Below are 17,929 nucleotides of genomic sequence, written 5' to 3' on the forward strand. Positions count from 1 at the left end.
ATTTCATGAACCGGACCCCAAATTATATGGATATGCTTTTATTTGCTACCATTCCCATCATAAAGTTACAATATGGTTAAGTTTTCTCCTTGATTAGGTATCTTCTGCCAAAAATTGATAAAAATTCCCGCAGTCTTGAATTTAGGGTTTGGTGTGATGTTATTACACGAAGCATAAAATGAACATCGGTATACAAAAAGGTAGCCCCAGTGCATGAGACTATCTTCATTGAGAGTTTGGTTGGGATATAACTTGGTATAATTTGACTTTTAAGATCTGCATCAGCAACTTCTAGTCCAGAATTTAGGCTCACTCACTTGGAAGTCAGGTGGTTGCTGGTACACAATTGATGCTGTTCTAATCAGAATACCAGCTGTTAAAGCCCATATGACATAATTCACTCCATTCTCTATTTCATGATCGAAGAAATGCAACAGGTATTTGTCACCCATCCATTCTCTCTCCTCTGCTCTCCGATTTTGATCCTGAAAACCCGGCATGAAAAGAAATCGCATAAGAAAATCAGAGCTGAAGTGAGAAAGAATTTCAGAGAGTGACTAATACCTTGAGAAACATGGCTAAAGGGGCATCAAATATAGATTCCACTTCTGCTGTGTTTAGAGTTGGATTGAATGCTCTCTTGTCTGGAAGTATGCCAACCACTGGAACTACAGTAATACCAACCTGCACAAGAACAACTACAAAAAATTGAAGTCCTAAATTCCATATCAAAGCTAAATGTGCCACAATTGTTTGGTTGTGTTTTCGTTTTCTTCATTTTTGTTTTCTATTTTTGTTTTCATGTTTTCGGAAACAAAATAGTGAAATCTTTGAAAAAAACATCCATTGTTTTCATAACATTTTTGCTTTTTGTGTGAAAAACATCTTTCCAAGTTTTGGAAACTTCTTTTTGGGGTTTCCTAAAAAGTGGTGTGTTCTTGAAATTTCATTCTAAAAACTATTTTCAGAAAGTTCAGCAAACAAATTTGTTTTCTGAAAAAAAAAAAAAAACCCTCTAAAACTTGACAATGACAAGGCTCTAGGGAGATTCGGTTGCACCATTTCAATTGAGGGACCCCAAAAAAAGAAAAAAAAAAAAGGAAAAGAGAAAGAGAAATCTCTTAAAATTCTTTAAAACCAAAAATTCTTTATCTAAATATACAGCAAAAGGAAATGAAAAGACACTTGCGTTCTCTTTCTTTTCTATTCATTCAAATAAAATGATGAGAAACTACAATCACACTTCACTACCAGAATCCTTCATATATATATAATCTATCAGATCATAAGTGTTAGGTTTTATTTCTTGGTAATCCTGTTTGACAAAACTCCTTTGAGTTGTAATTTTATTCACACTTTTTATTTCAGTGAGGCTATGAGTGTTTAGATGTGAATCCAACCCGAATTGTGCTTTTAAGAGAAGTTTGTGATGATAAAGCATTCAAGATTGCCACTTCGCTGATTATGACGGGGATCGAGCTGCCCGGTCAGCTCGCGGGGGTCGAGGGGGCAGCGCCCCTTGGCGGGTCCGGGGCAGCGTCACGGCGGGGTCGAGGGGCAGCGCCCCAAAGCAAAATGCAAAAATGCATTCAAAATTGCCTGTCCGCTCGAGCGGACATACCCGCGCTCGAGCGGAGAATCCCTGGTTCCAGCAGTTTTGGTCGCCTGCAAAAGTACTGAGATATGTGATTTTGCGCTCGAGCGGGCTTTCTGGCGCTCGAGCGGACCTCTGTTATATGACGCGCATATTTTGCTGACGACGCTCGAGCGGGCTGTTGGGCGCTCGAGCGGAGATCGCGGGACAGATTCTATAAATTCGCGTGTTGAGTCAGATTTTAGGATTACTACTCCAGATCTTCTTTTTGGATTCTAGGGTTTATATCTGGGGATACTTTGTGAGTTTTCTTTGATGTTTTATTGAGTATTCAACTCATGGTTTAAAGAGAGTACATCAAAGGTTGTGTTTTGTTCTACAAAAAAGAGAGTTGTTCTTCGGTGGATTCTGAAGAATTCGAGCCTGAAGCTTTGGTGGATTCCGGGGTGGCTCATCGTAAAGACAATTCCAAGGTGAAGACGGGTTGGAAGAGGCACATAGAGGTTGGTTCAATTAGGCGTGGATTCGCTAGGTAATTGAGAGTATACCTGTGTAATTCCTTTAAATCTTCTTAGTGGATTGTTTTGTGGCTGTTGCCCGTGATTTTTGATCACAGTTGGAGGTGTCCAATTGTGGTTTTTTCCACGTAAAATCGTTGTGTTTCTTTGTCTTGATTGTTTGATTGGGATTGTTATATTCTGCTTAAAATTGATACATAATCACAAATCAACATCTAGGGGATTTCTAGATTTTTCAATAAGCATAGCACTGTATATAACCCTATCAAGGGATAGAGTGAGTAATTACTTACTCATTTACTGTGAACAATAAAATTTATATGGGGACTTAATAAAATTTGAATAGATGGTTAACAATACGGAGTAATGAAAGGAAAAAAAACTATGTATAAATTGAATTGCACATCTGAGAAATATAACCTTTGTTACCAGGGGATGTAAAACAGTGACAACAATGACAAGTGAAGGGTCCAAGCCAATCTCTTCCTTGGCCTCCCTCAGTGCTGTCTCAACATCATTGGCATCCCCTTCATCTGTCTTCCCACCTGGCAAGGACACATCCCCTGTAACCAAACAAACCCCATAGGGTGTGTGCACAAGTGGTTTTGGGTTAATTTTGAAGAAAAATCATCACTTGTGGATTGAAATTGTTTTTAACTTGCTCACTCATTCTTGAAATGAACAAGTTGAGTGAATATTTTAACGATTTCTAATCAACGATATGAGCATGTTATAAATATATAAAATGAGAAGAAAAAAAAAAAAAAAAAGCAATAGTAAACGTACGACCATAACTTTTTATAGAATTTTAAATAAAAAAAAAATATTATTTATTCTAAATTCTGACACAAAATCCACGACTAATTGAATGCAAGATGTTAATCAAAATCACACCTCACAAATCAATAAACAAAACAATTAAACTTTAAAAAAAAAAAATCAATGAAAATGATGTGTTTATCATCGTTTTTTTCATAAATTAAAATTTTATAGCACTAACAAGAACAAGATTCCAATAGAAAAACTCAACTAAAAAGTACATAGTAAGAGGTTGTTTGGGGTGTCCTAAATAAGTGTACTTTTTGTATTTTTAGACTAAAAAGTTGAGGTTGAAAATATGAATGTTTAGGTTAACTTTTTGACTTTTTATGGAAAAATATGTATTAAAAAATTATATAAATTAATGTGTATGGAAAAATTAGTATTAAAATTGTGCAGTCGTAATTGTTGACTTTTAATAAATAATGATAATTTTTTAACTTTTTAAATAACTTTTTAACTTTTTAATTTTTTTTGAGACTTTCTAAACTTGACCTAAAACACTGCCCACACAACTACCAAAGGAAATTTATATAATTACTGTAACAATCTAATAGAAATGCCTCAGCACATGAGACAAATGTAAAGTAATTTCCCTTATAGATGGATCCAATACTTTTGTGTTGGTAAAAAAGTATTGGTTTATGCTGTGAAATATTACTCTACGATCACCAAACAACCTTTTTCGGGTCAGAGGGCTTAGCTCTGCAAAAAGTTGAAAAACACTGTATATATATGAATTACATGGATTAGTGTAATAAATTAGTTGGACCTTTCCTAATAATATATTACTAGCATATCAACTGTACTGTGGCCTTGTTTGGGAAGTGACTATTTTAGTAGGTTATTTGGTTTTTTGATTATTTTAATAGACTATTTTAGTTTTTGTATTTAGGAAGATGAGATGGATTTTATTTGAGTTGTTGTATTGAAAAATGTGTTAAAATGATGTTTGAAGTTAAAATGACAAATTTGTCCATAAAATTATATTTTTTTAAATTGATGAGAAGGGGCAAAACCGTAATTTCCCACGTGATAACAACTTGTCACTTTGACAGTGCAGTGAACCTATTTTTTTTTTTTTAAATAAAAAAGAATGAAAAGTGAGCTTTTTGGCTTATATCTCATTTGAGGCTATAATAGCCTCACTTGCCACTTTTCAAACAGCGCCTATATACGAATTATATTTATAATTATCTATATATGTGAATTGTGATTTTTAATTTTTTGTTTTAAATGTCTTTTTTCTTTTTTTATATTATATTAAAGTTTAATATTTTAATAATAATCATATGTGTTGGACTTTTCAAGGAATTAAATGACTTATTTTTTATTATATTATATTAAAGTTTAATATTTTGATAATAATCATATGTGTTGGACTTTTTAAGAAATTTTTTTATACTTGTTCTTAATGCATTAAAATGTTATTATGAGGGATAATAATCATATGTGTTTGAACTTTTCAAGAAATTTATGTGTGTTGGATTTCAAAAAAAAAATTTTATGCTTGTTCTTATTGCATTAAAGTGTTATTATGATGGTAAAACTTGAGAGTTAGGAGAAGTTAATAAATGTTAAGATAATCATATGTGTTGGACTTTTGAAAAAAAAAAATTTATGCTTGTTCTTAATACATTAAAATGTTATTATGAGGGATAATAATCATATGTGTTGGGACTTTTTAAGGAATTTATATGTGTTAGATTTCAAAGAATTTTTTTTATGTTTGTTCTTAATGCATTAAAGTGTTATTATGATAGTAAGACTTGAGAATTGAGAGAAGTTAATAAATGCTAAGATTTTTTTTTTTAAATCAAAAAATCAAAAAATTTAGTTTGAGAGATTGGAGCTCCCATAAAGTTTGGGGTTAAAAACTTCATTTTACTTAATATATAATATAGATAGATTTTGTTTTGGTAATTGTTTAGTTTGAGAGATGTGACAGTCCATTCAGAAAAATTAATTAAATTATTTTTTTATTTTTAAATTACATGTTTTCTCAGATTTTGTATCTCTAATTTGTACATATACTTTTTTTTATTTATTTATGTCCAGTCTCTTTACATATTTAATGTTTAATGCCTATATGCATTAAGCTTACATTCATGAATAATTACATGGGTTTATAAGTCGGACGGTCTCCAATCTAGATCTAGGACAGTTCTGTTCAGTTCGGACCATTAGACTTATTTTTGGGTTCCTTTTCGATAATCAAAACCGTTCACATTTTAGGATTTGTTGAGTACATTATTCCTGTAAAAAATCACGTCAATTGAATAACGGATACTATTTAATAAGATCACTATTGTCTGAAAGAAAATGGATAGTCAAAAAATTAACGATTCATAAAAAAAGTAATCCAAATACATAGTATCCATTATCCGATTGACGTAATTTTTTACAAGAATAATGTATTTAATAAATCTTAAAATGTGAACAATTATCGAAAAGAACCTAAAGATCAACCCAATAGACCGGATTGGACCCTCTAGCCTAGATGGTAGACTGGAAGCAACCCCAGCCTTATAAGAATTAAGAAGTAGATAATAATATGTTTAAACTGAATTATTATTGATTTTTTAATAATTTTTAATTGGTTGATATTAAATTATTATTATTTTTAAACGTTTTAAACCCAACTAACGAGAGCCCGGTTCATTTTTTTGGCCGCCAATGTTGAAATCCTTGCGCCGCTCCTACCTACTTACTAATTTGTATTATCTAACCCGCTCGCCTTCTCAAACCGCTAATTTGGAATTGGATCATATTGCCAGTTTATTTGCACACACCAAATTACTAAGAGCATTGAATTGAATTTTAGGCAAACTGACCTGAATTAGTGGACAGTGTTGAAGACCTCTTGGTAAGAATGACTCTGAGATCTCCTCTTTCATCTTCAAAGAGGCAGATCAGAACTGCAGCTCTCTTGGATCTGATTCTTTCAGGTGGGTTTGTTGCAGATTCTGAATTTGTAGTCAGATCTTGAGGAACAGCCTTGCCTGCACTGTCTTTGATTGTTGGGTCTTCAATGGGGTTGTAATTGGTGTGGAAGAGTCGAAGCTGTTGAGCTATGTTCATTAGTCTCCCTGCTGATCCAATGCTGTTGGAATCCATGAGCTCTATTAGAGGAGAGAGAGAGAGAGAGAGAGTTGTAGTTGAGTTTGATTGGTTGATGATGTCTGGGTCAAATGTAAGCTTTTTAGTCAACCCAGCCAAGTTATTACCAATCTTGCTTCTTTCAAAGAGTTGTGTTTTGACATGGTCTGTATTTTTTGACTTTTTATGCAATATGGATTAAGTATAGATTGGGTTGAAGTGATGTGATAGAGAGGTGATATGACTTAAATAAGATAATGTGACTTAAATAGGATAATGACTTTTTAATTTTTTTAATATATGCCAAACAAGACCCAATGCTGTTGAGGCTTGTAGCTTTACTTTGGAATTCATCTCAAATTTTAATTTTGTAGGGATTTGTTAAGAAGGTAATTAATGTAAGTCTCATCTGATTATTAATATTTGACAAACTTAATTTTTTTAGGGAGTTTTTTTGATAAATCCATTTTCTAAGAGTTTTATTCCATCCAACCCATATTCTTTTTGACTATTTTATTAGGTCCAATTTGAGATAAGAACCAAAATACCCTTTTCATCTACTTATGTTCCATTTAGTTCACATTATTTTCTTATATTTCAATAAGTCCTATGGGTGACATAATTACCAAAATACCCCTCATGTGAATGTTCACACCGTCAATGTGAATGTTCATATCGTCAATGTGTAGGGGCCCGACCCATGTCAATCCTCGTGGGTGCTCAGAAAAATTCGAGACGGGCTGGGCCGGCCCACATGCCAAAAAAATAGGCCCAGCCCGGCTCGTTGATAATGTGAATATTCACATTGACAAGTTAACATTCACATTGATAGGAGTGTAAAATTGACCCGCGGCCCGTGGGCGGCCCGAAGCCAGCCCGCCGCCCGGGGCGTGCCCGGGCCGGCCCGTTCATACTGTGAATATTCACATTGACATATTAACATTAACATTGATAAGCGTGTAAAATTAGCCCGTGACACGTGGGCAGCCCGAAGCCTAGGCCCGGCCCGTTGACAATGTGAATATTCACATTGACATGTTAGCATTCACATTGATAGGAGTGTAAAATTAGCCCGCGGCCTGTGGCCGGCCCGAAACCCGCCCGCAGCTCGTGGGCTGCCTTGGGCGAGCCCGGCCCGACCCGTTGATAATGTGAATATTCACATTGACATGTTAACATTCACATTGATAAGAGTATAAAATTAACCCGCGCCCCATGGCTGCCCGAAACCAGCCCACGGCCAGTGGGAGGCCCAGGGCGGGCCCGGCCTGGCCTGTTGACAATGTGAATATTCACATTGACATGTTAACATTCACATTGATAAGAGTGTAAAATTGACTCGCGTTCCATGGGTGGCCCGAAGCCCGTAGGCGGCCCGGGGCGAGCCCGGCTCGGCTCGTTGACAATGTGAATATTCACATTGACATATTAACATTCACATTGATAGGAGTGTAAAATTGGCCCGTGGCCCATGGCCCGTGGGCAGCCCGAAGCCCGCCCGCTGCCCAGGGCGGGCCTGGCTCGTTGACAATGTGAATATTCACATTGACATATTAATATTAACATTGATAACAGTGTAAAATTGGCTCGTGACCCATGGGTAGCCCGAAGCCCGGCCTCGGGCCGGGGCCGGCCCGGCACGTTGACAACGTGAATATTCACATTGACATGTTAACATTCACATTGATAAGAGTGTAACATTAACCCGTGCCCCGTGGTTGGCCGAAACCGCCCACGGCCCGTGGACGGCCCGAGGCGGGCCCGGCCCGGCTTGTTGACGATGTGAATATTCACATTGATATGTTAACATTCACATTGATAAGAGTGTAAAATTGACTCGCGTCCTATGGGCGGCTCGAGGTGGCCCGGGTTTGGGTCCAGGCTTACCGCGGGCCGCAAGCGAGCTTCGGGCAGCAGACAAATTTTACACTCCTATCAATGTTAATATTAACATGTCAATGTGAATATTCACATTGTCACGGGTCGGGCCAAGCCCGCATCGGGCTGCGGTCTGGCTTCGGGTCGCCCACGGGCTGCGGGCCAATTTTACACTCCTATCAATGTGAATGTTAGCATGTCAATGTGAATATTCACATTGCCAACGGGTCGGGCTCGCCCCAGCCCGAGGTCGGGCTTCAGGATGCCTACAGGTCACGGGCCAATTTTACACTCTTATCAATGTGAATGTTAACATGTCAATGTGAATATTCACATTGTCAACAGGTTGGGCCGGGCCCGCCCCGGGCCACCCACGGGTCATGGGTGGGTTTCGGGTAGGCACGGGGCGCGGACTAATTTTACACTCCTATTAATGTGAATGTTAGCATGTCAATGTGAATATTCACATTGTCACGGATCGGGCCAAGCCCGCCTCGGGCTTCGGTCAGGCTTCGGGCCGCCCACGGGCTGCGGGCCAATTTTACACTCTTATCAATATGAATATTAACCTGTCAATGTGAATATTCACATTGTTAACGGGCCGGGCTTTTGGTCGCCCATGGGCCGCAGGCCAATTTTATATTCTTATCAATGTGAATGTTAACATGTCAATGTGAATATTCACATTGTCAACGGGCCGGACCGGGGCCGCCCTGGGTCGCCCATGGGCCGCGGGCGGGTTTCGCGCTGCCACGGAACGGGGGCCAATTTTACACTCTTATTAATGTGAATGTTAACATGTCAATATGAATATTCACATTGTCAACGGGCCGGGCCGGGTCGGGCCCGCCCTGGGCTGCAAACCAATTTTATACTCTTATCAATGTGAATGTTAACATATCAATGTGAATATTCACATTGTCAACCGGCCGGGCCGAGCCTGCCCCGGTTCGCCACGGGCCGTGGGCGGGTTTCGGGCAGCCACGAGGCGTTGGCTAATTTTACACTCCTATCAATGTGAATGTTAACATGTCAATGTGAATATTCACATTGTCAACGGGCCGGGCCTGCCCCGGCTCCCAGGCAGGTTTCGGGGCGCCCACGGGCCAATTTTACATTCCTACCAATGTGAATTTTAAAATATGAATGTTCACATCATTAAATTGCTAATCGTTCAAAAAATACTTATAAGGGTATCAAAATTGAATATAAGGGCATAAGTGTCCAAAAAAATAGTATAAATCAAGAAAATGGACTTTATGGAATAAAACTATACATATATAGGACTAAATGGGTTAAAAAATTCCTTGATGGATTTCTTAGGTTAAAACACTTCTAAATTGGACTTATCAATAAAAATTCCATTTTTTTACATTAATGTTTTTTTTTTTTCAATAGATTTTACAAAATAAACAACTCAAATTATTTAAAATAGACCCAAAGTGGATTCATAGCTCCAATAGAACCACTCTGATTGGATCATCAGCCAGAGGATACCACAACCCTAGGTGAAAAAAATATATAAATATATATATACGAGTGTACTGAAATATGTATATTTGAATGTCACTTTTTTAACACTATTTGTTTTTTAACCAATGCTCGTTAGAAAAATTTGACTTTGGAACCTCAAACTATTACATTTGTCACACTATACTCTTTGAACAATTAATTTAAACAATTACACCCTCAAATTATTGACATTAATTAAGTTTATCTAGTATCATTACCGGAGTTAATATATATGTGTATATATATATAAATACTTTTTTACAGAATATCATGCTTGTGCACATGATTTACTTACATTACTTGTATACAAAGATACTAATTTGTTACTATTGGTTGTATTTTATGTTTTATTAAATTTTTTTTTTAATAATTAACTGTGTTTTGTTGTATTGCATCTGGATATTTGTCTCCTTATTATGGAGCAAAGTGAATCAATACCTTCAATTAATCACATGTGCTGGCAAGTGTAACATTCTATCAAAAATATTAACCTTGTTATTTTTTATTTTTTGATAAATAAATATTAACCTTGTTAATGATTTGAGATAAAGTAAACTAATGTCAATAATTTAAGAGAGTAATTGTTTAAATTGATAATTTCAGAGCCAAAATAACACAAGTATCATGGTTTGAGGAGGTAAAGTGACTTTTTCGTAAATTAATTGAATTGGTGTTTTAACAACACCAATTCAATGTAGTTTAGTTTTAAAAATATGATTTCAAAACTAAAATGATGTGTAAATATATTTGAATTTTTTTTTAAATGTTTAAAAATAAATTGAGACCAGTTATATATATATATATATATATATATACATAAATACGCGACAATAAAATAAAATAAATAAAACAAAACAAAACAAAACAAAACAAATTGTACAAATGATCATTGGTTGAGAGGTGAGGTGACAACTCAAGACCACATAAGCTTGAGGAACCCAATAGGCCAATCCTTTAAGATCATTCCAAAAAAAATCAGTTTAGAAGACCCTCCCTCTGGTCAAAGATCACTTAATTTAACTTTTACCCCTTATTGCAATCCTACAAATCCAACCTTTTCATGACACTAGCATTAGCATCAATGTTTGAGCCTCTCAAGTGTTTAACATTGAAACTGTTTCGCGTAATTTATCTGAGTTGTTTATAATTTTTATTTTACTTTATTTTATTTTATTTTTTGAGTCCATGCTAAACTATTTAGTACTTACACCTTATTAGATAAAAATAATTTAAACAAATTAAAAATAAATAAATAAATTATAAATAAAAAAAAATTGATTATCTAAAAATTAAAGAAGCGAAACGGTGCTTTTGACTTCTTTTATTATTATTATTAAATTTTAACTAAATAGACCCATTGTATGTTGAGGTTGAATTGCCTTGATGAAACTAACTAGGATTACTCTAAAGTAGTTTGATCATTTGTGAGTTACTTCTTGCCTTAGATATCCTTGTGACACCCCAGTGGCAATGGAACAATCTCACCATTGCGCCAATGTCCACACTCTAATTCAAAACATTAGAGAATATCCTTGATGAGTTTCCCTTATGCTGTATTTGGTTGGGGGATTTGGGGAGGGATTTAGAAAGGGAAAGGGAAAAGGTGTGTGAAACTATGTGAAATGTAAGTATATTATTTTTACATTTCACCTACTTTTTTCATTTTTCTTTTCAAATCCCTGCTCAAATCCCTCAACCAAACACAGCATTAATGTTATTGTGTTGTTTGTAGAGATTTTTTGATACACAAGTTGAGCTCAGATAAATGCAACTAAGGGTTTCTCAATTATTTAAGTGTTATGGGGGGGTTGGAATGTTGTGACTTACCATCTTTGCCCTTCATGTTCATAAGCATTGGCACAGTATAAATGAATAGAACGGTTAATGTGTAATGTAAAGGTGTATGCACAACCAAACAAGCTTCCTGAACTTGCAATAGGCCCTGCATGAATAACAAAACAATTAAAACCGTACACAAACAATTTTCTAAACTCATTTACAATGCAGTAAGTCTATGGACACAGAATCTACCACATAAAAAATAAGTAGCGCAATCTGAGTGAAACTTGATTTGTAGTTTAGGATGACTCACCTGAAGGAAGATCAGCCACACTCTCACAAAACACTCTCCACTAGTTTATCCTTTTCGACAGTAAATTTCCTAGTTGCTTCGTCGCTTCTGAAATTTTTTAGCAGCAATTTCTTAACATCTTGATCTAAATGGTTTACAGCAGGAAGACTTTTTTTTTGTCTCAGTTTTAAGTATATATTCATTTATCTTGAACAATGTTGCTAGTAGTTTTATTGCACACAGAAAAAATACAGCCTGATCAAATTTGTATTGAATTTAAGGCATTACAGTATGTTTGTCTGCAATCCTAGGAATCTTGAATTTGGGATTCTGCTCACGAAAAGCCGGTGGTCTTTGGTACACAACTGATGCCGCCCTAATCAAAATCCCAGCAGTTAAACCCCATATCATATACTTCTGATTATTATCTGTTTCATAGTCGAAGGAATGAATCAGATACTTCTCACCCATCCACTCTCTCTCCTCTGCCATCCGATTTTCATCCTGAATCAAAACATTACAAAATGGATGTCTTTATTAAAATCGAGTTGCGAGTTGGTAAATAAAGGCAAATAAAACAGCAGAAGTCAAAAAGCAGAACCTTTATAAACATTTCCAAGGGAGCATCAAATACTGCTTCCACTTCAGCAACATTTGGAGCAGGATTGAATGCTTTTTTGTCGGAGAGTATGCAGATAACAGGAATTACTCGGAGGAGATGCTGCATAAATAATGAAGATGTTACTAAAAGGTATGCCCAGTTTAGTTCTAGAAATAGACCTAACATTTGACATAATTTGTACGAAGTGGTTGCCCTTAGGTTTGAACCCACAAACTCAAGATTAGTAGGCCGAGTAGGGTTGCCAAAGGCCAAAAAGAAGGGTTAAAACCTTAAATACAACTTTACGATCCAACTTACATAGTCATAAGGTTATATTAAAATATGGGATTTTAGTAATAAGGCGAAGAGAATGTAAACATCATAACAGATGCTAGAAACAAAAAGCACTTCATTTTAGAATCCATAATAGCTGTACAAAAAATGGGATCTAATTTTTGAGCTATCGAAACCAGACAGTTTATGTAACATCTTGAGCTTGTCATGTAAAAGAAGTCATATGAATCCAAATAAACTCATGCAGCCTCAACGCCACTTCTACAAAGTGCCAAATCATAACCAGAAAAGAAAAAACTGCACACAGAATAGAGTAGATTCATCAGAACCATTTTAAAATACCAAGAAAAGCACTCTTTTATTTGGATAGTTTCTAATTTGCCACCACTTTCAATATGAATCCTTTATGGCAAACAGCTAACCCAGTCTACTATCTACCATTTTTCTCCGTGACAGAGAATTACAACCTGCAATATCCTTATGCAACTTCAAAACATAAGGCACAGCGACTATTTGACCTCATCTCTAGATATAGAGCCAACTACTGTTATATTAATCAAATAAATCTATGAACTACGACTAAACCAATTCTAAACTAATCCAACCAACAGTTCAATCTGGAATAGAATCATCTGAACCTAAACAACTCACCAGTTAATGCAAGTCTCAATTAGGCTCAAAGATAGCAGTCCCAAGTCCCAAATTTAGACTAGTTCTTAATGTGTTCCTAACATAGAAATTCACATTAATCATGACTAAGCAAAAGGAAGTATGGACCACAATGCTCAGATGATTAAGAATCCTAGCTGTGCTTTTCATTTTCATACAAAGAAAGTTACCAAAATCATATTGATCTTGCAGTAAGTTCTCTGCATACCAAAATCATGCTTATACTTCCAGAAAATTGGCATTAAATCAAGTTCCATGATACAATATTCGGGTGGCTAGTGCATAAATATGAGTCAATATCTCATGGGCATGGCTTTCTTCAAATTGTGACAGGATCCTTAGTTGGCACTTCTTTGCAACAAGTTTATTTTTGAATAAAGATTTTTATTTCCATTCTTTAGTGAAGATGTGTGAACACTTGGCTTGTGTGCTGAGCATGCCGGGACCAAGTGTGGTCCAAGTGTAAGAGTGCACATAAGTGTGCTACTGACTTCTACCAAGTAACCGTGTATAACTTGGGAATGAGCGACGTGCTCTTTTTTTAAGTCAACAAGAAAAGGACTTTCTATTTCCCTAGTGTAAGAAAATAATGCTAAAAAATAAAGACTAAAGAGTTGGTGTCTGACGGGTTTCTATGTGAAAATCGACACCATAAATGCCAGCATTGCTTCGTTACTTGCATAATTTGAATATTTTGCAAGAGCATGTTGCATTAGCTGTAGGGCACTAGGTTTTCAAATTGCACAATTTGCCCTTGATGAGTCTTGATTTTTACATGTTGAAAAAATATTCAAAATAGGCAAAATAACAAAGTTAGAATGAGCAGCACACTTTAGCCTGATTACAAAATCGGAGATCCTACAACCTGCGCCCAAAGTTCATGTACGAAAAGAAGTCCAAATTGTTTTGTACTTTTGTCTAACCTATATAGTTGGACTACATTTTCTGTTTAGGAATCCCATGAATTTTAGCAGCTTTCAAGTGAAAGAAAAACCTTGTTTATTCACAAGTCTTCAAAAGTCTTTGAAACTGTGTTCTTTAATATTTGAATTTATTTATTTATTTTTCATTATTACCCTAACATGTTTGAGAGCTGTAGATTGAGATTTTTTTTTTTTTTTAAATAAAACCCCACACATTTAATTGTGCACTTAACTTTTGGTTGTTTGGATAAATAAGCAGCGAGTAGAGAGAGGAGTTCATGGGACTGTTAGATCAAAAGTCTTTGAGCGACAAGAAGTAGAGAGCAAGTCAGGAGCTTAGCCAAAAAATAAAATAAATAAATAAATAAAGATTAGAAAAAATAGGGTTCAGTTGAAAGCACTTTATTCTTGAGTCATGTAAACTCTTGGTGGATGGTGAATTTGGTTAGTTGAATGTTCTATGGTTTTTCTTGGAGGATTGTTGTCTTCAAGGTATTCCATTTAAATCGTTATGTTTTTTACTAAAATTTATGTGTGGTTGCCAACTTGCCATTATTATTACTTGATATATATGTGGTTGCCATTAAGAGTTATTGATATATGGAGCAATTTAATCTGAACACTTTCTTAAATCATTGAACTTGGAATTTCTTTTTTAAATTAATAACAATTCCTTAGATTTTGGCCTACCACGCCCTTACGGTACAAACTTCCTCATCTCTTAGTTGCAAGAACCACCTACTAGGGAGGTGTTTTTGCTCTAGAACCGCAATTCTGTGGTTTAGCATCAGAATTGAGTTAGAACCAGTGTTCCCTTTGAGATACAATCATGACTCCGATTGGGATGAGAGTCAAGACAGCTCAAATTTACGAATCCTAAATGAACAAATGAAAAAACCATCAAGGCATATGAAAATATGTGGAGAACAAATATAAAACATGCATGGTAAAAAGTGACATATGTATCAATCTACATCTTAATCAAATAACAGCAAAAGCATGAAGACCAAATTAAAATAGCATATATTACCCAAATCTCTTGCCTTTTGCTCATCTTTGAACAACTAAGCAAATATATATATATATATATTGTGAGATATACATAAATGCTTCCATAGGTGTTCTCAACCTTCGATTTTTCTATGAGCCCTCGCTCTCTAGCCCCCAACCCAATTCGTGCGACTAAGGTCCTTCGTCTCCAAAACAGAATTTTGGAAATAAGCATTTGAAAGGGAAGCACTTGCCAATTCTACTGCAAAAACTATAGCTCTTTTATAAAAGTCCTTTAATTTGGCATCAAATTTTGCATACTCCCATCTCTTCTACCAACTCTTCTGCTTCCTTCTAATCAATGTTAATTTTAGCAACACTGGGCTACTAGAATTTCAAACAGCTCCAACAAGTTCATCAATTAATTTACACACATTCTTTCATTCTGTGGAAGTAAAATACAGAAGCAACCTTATTGAATTAACACACAACAACAAAAAGCCCATGACCTTTCCAAGGAGCAACTAAAGAGCAAAAATGAAACAGCCATGACACAAATATCTCCGGCTGTAGCAAAATAAAAAATTTAAACTAATGATACAGACCCAATTTCAAGTTCACTGAACTGGAATAGCATTTGGATAAAGACAGATCATTGAGATCCAAATATTGGGGGGGGGGGGGGGGGGGGGGAGAGAGAATGGCATCACATACCTTGGACAAAAATGGTTCAAGGACATTCACAACACTCACGAGAGAAGGGTCCAACCCTATCTCCTCCTTTGCTTCCCTAGTTGCTGTCTCTGCATCGTCTTTATCTCCCTCCTCTGCTTTCCCACCTGGTAATGCAACTTCACCTGCAACCAAAGACAACAAATAGATGAAATCAACAAAACACAATACCCTAATGCTATGTTTGGTTCACTAGAATGAAAGGTGAATGCTCATTGCTTAGCCTCCCTACGGAATGACCATTTATTTCTAATGGTGAATGATGATTTTATTTGTATTATATTTTTCATTGTTTTTTTAGTGAACCACCATAAGAATGACCATTCTAATGAATGATAATTTCATTCGAATGAACCAAACACTACCTAAAACAATTATAAGCATCTAGAGACCCCACATACTGAAATGAACAAAAACCCACACTTTACACACAACCACCATCATCCGAGCAAAATCACCACCTTAAATGAGTAAAATATAAAAACACAAAAAATAGAAACCCAATTGGTAAACTGCACAAACCAACATTTCTTCCAAATCCTAGTCATCTCTAGATAAATTATGTTGTATATACCATAATCATCAACAACAAACACACCCATTTGCTAAATCAAACAAAACCCACTTGGTTAATTGCACAATATCCCAACAAATGCTCACCAAAATGATCATCATCAACCAAAGACACCCACTTGACAGTCCAAACACAGATACAAATATACACATACACATATACATAGATGTGATTTCAACACAGTTTGAGTAACCTGAGTGAGTGGAGAGTCTAGAAGATCGCTTAGTGAGAATGACACGAAGATCACCATCGTCCCCTTCAAAGAGACAGATCAAAACAGCGGCTCTCTTGGGTTTGAATCTTTCGGGTTGGCTTGCAATTGGGGTTGCAGATTCCACAAAACCCACCTGAGAAACCAACTTTCCTGCACTTTCTTCGATTCTTTGCTCTTCAATATCGGATTCATCGAAAGTTGGAGGGGGTTTGTACAATCGAAGATGCCGAGCTAAGGTTGTGAGCCTTTGGGATCCCCCAAAACAGTTGTTTGAATCCATCATGAGTTTGGATTTGGAGAGATAATTTGAAGATGCTCTTCTTAACATAAACAATATTGTCCAAAAATTGATTGCGACCAAAAAACAATTCATAAACTTCACCACCCAACCCCCAAAAAAAGATAAAGGTTGGTAGCTCGAAAATCGTGGCTCGTAATCGGCTCGAATTGTAAAATGATGTCGTTTTGTAATTTGATTTTTTTTTGAGGGAGCCTCCGTCGCCTCTGCCCGCCGTCCTCGTCGCGAGGAGCTCGTCGCCTCCGCCGCCTTCGCCCGTCGCAGAAGCTCCAATCGTCGCAGCCCCGCACAGCCCCGCCCCCAGCCCCGACTCCTCCTCCAGCTATTTTTATGGCCCCCTCCCCTCCCTCCTCCTTCCTCCTCCTCCTCCTCCTCCCACATCCCTCCTCCCTCCTCCTTCTCTTGCTGAAAACAAAAATCGAGCCATTCTCGAGCCACAAGATTCGAGTTACGAATCATTGCCGAAAAAAAAAATTGATAATAATAAGATACACCCTGGAAGGGCACACATGATTATGGTATTTTCTTATTTAATTATGATTGGTGAATTTTTTAATTATAACTCAAAAAAAGTATGAAATTATATTATTATTTTTTTTAATTATAAGGTGTATATATTACATATTTTTTGAAAGATATATTAAAAATAAATAATACTTTTTAACATAGTTTGTTATTAAAAAAATTAAAGTAAATTATTAATAGGTCATAATAGTTAAACTTAATTCTCATCCAGCCTTATTGAAAATAAGTTATAGTAAATCGTCGCTAAAAATAATTTTTTATGACCATTTTTTGCATATGTCGTTAAAAATTGACAATTAATAATTTTTTTGTCACACTTTTTATAAATTATTGCTAAAACTTATAATTAGTGACGTTTTTCTATGATGAATTTTTCAAATTGTCACTAAAAGTTAAAAATTAATAATTTTTTGTGATTTTTAAACTAACGCTAAAACTTATAATTAATAACATTTTTGTGACAAAAATTTTAAACTGTTGCTGAAAATTAATAATTAGTGGCGTTTTTAAATACTATTTAATGAAAAACGCCACTTCTCACAAAACATATTGAACAATAAGTCCACCTATTAAGATTTATACGTAAGTTCTCCAAAAAATTAAAAACAAATAAACAAG

General features: G+C 35.7%; 1 protein-coding gene across 4 annotated transcripts; it reads right to left on the reverse strand.

Moving 5' to 3' along the window:
- Window positions 1-16,969, reverse strand: LOC114308864 (uncharacterized). Of its 4 annotated transcripts, none has more exons than XM_028254553.2 (9): window positions 16,468-16,969; window positions 15,683-15,825; window positions 12,093-12,212; window positions 11,780-11,995; window positions 11,248-11,362; window positions 5,766-6,053; window positions 2,533-2,675; window positions 565-684; window positions 1-485 (listed from the first exon to the last, which is right to left on the reverse strand). In XM_028254553.2, the coding sequence occupies exons 1-9, from the start codon at window positions 16,859-16,861 to the stop codon at window positions 282-284; spliced, it is 1,743 nt and encodes a 580-aa protein (XP_028110354.2). In that variant the 5' UTR covers window positions 16,862-16,969; the 3' UTR covers window positions 1-281. The 4 variants fall into 4 exon arrangements, with proteins under 4 accessions (XP_028110354.2, XP_028110357.2, XP_028110356.2 ...); XM_028254556.2 differs by having other exon boundaries at window positions 2,542-2,657; window positions 16,468-16,968; XM_028254555.2 differs by having other exon boundaries at window positions 2,533-2,657; window positions 16,468-16,968.
- Window positions 16,970-17,929: the final 960 nt, after the last annotated feature.

The sequence above is a fragment of the Camellia sinensis genome, chromosome 9 (genome assembly GCF_055761805.1).
Source record: "Camellia sinensis isolate YWXY chromosome 9, ASM5576180v1, whole genome shotgun sequence".
NCBI lineage: Eukaryota > Viridiplantae > Streptophyta > Magnoliopsida > Ericales > Theaceae > Camellia > Camellia sinensis.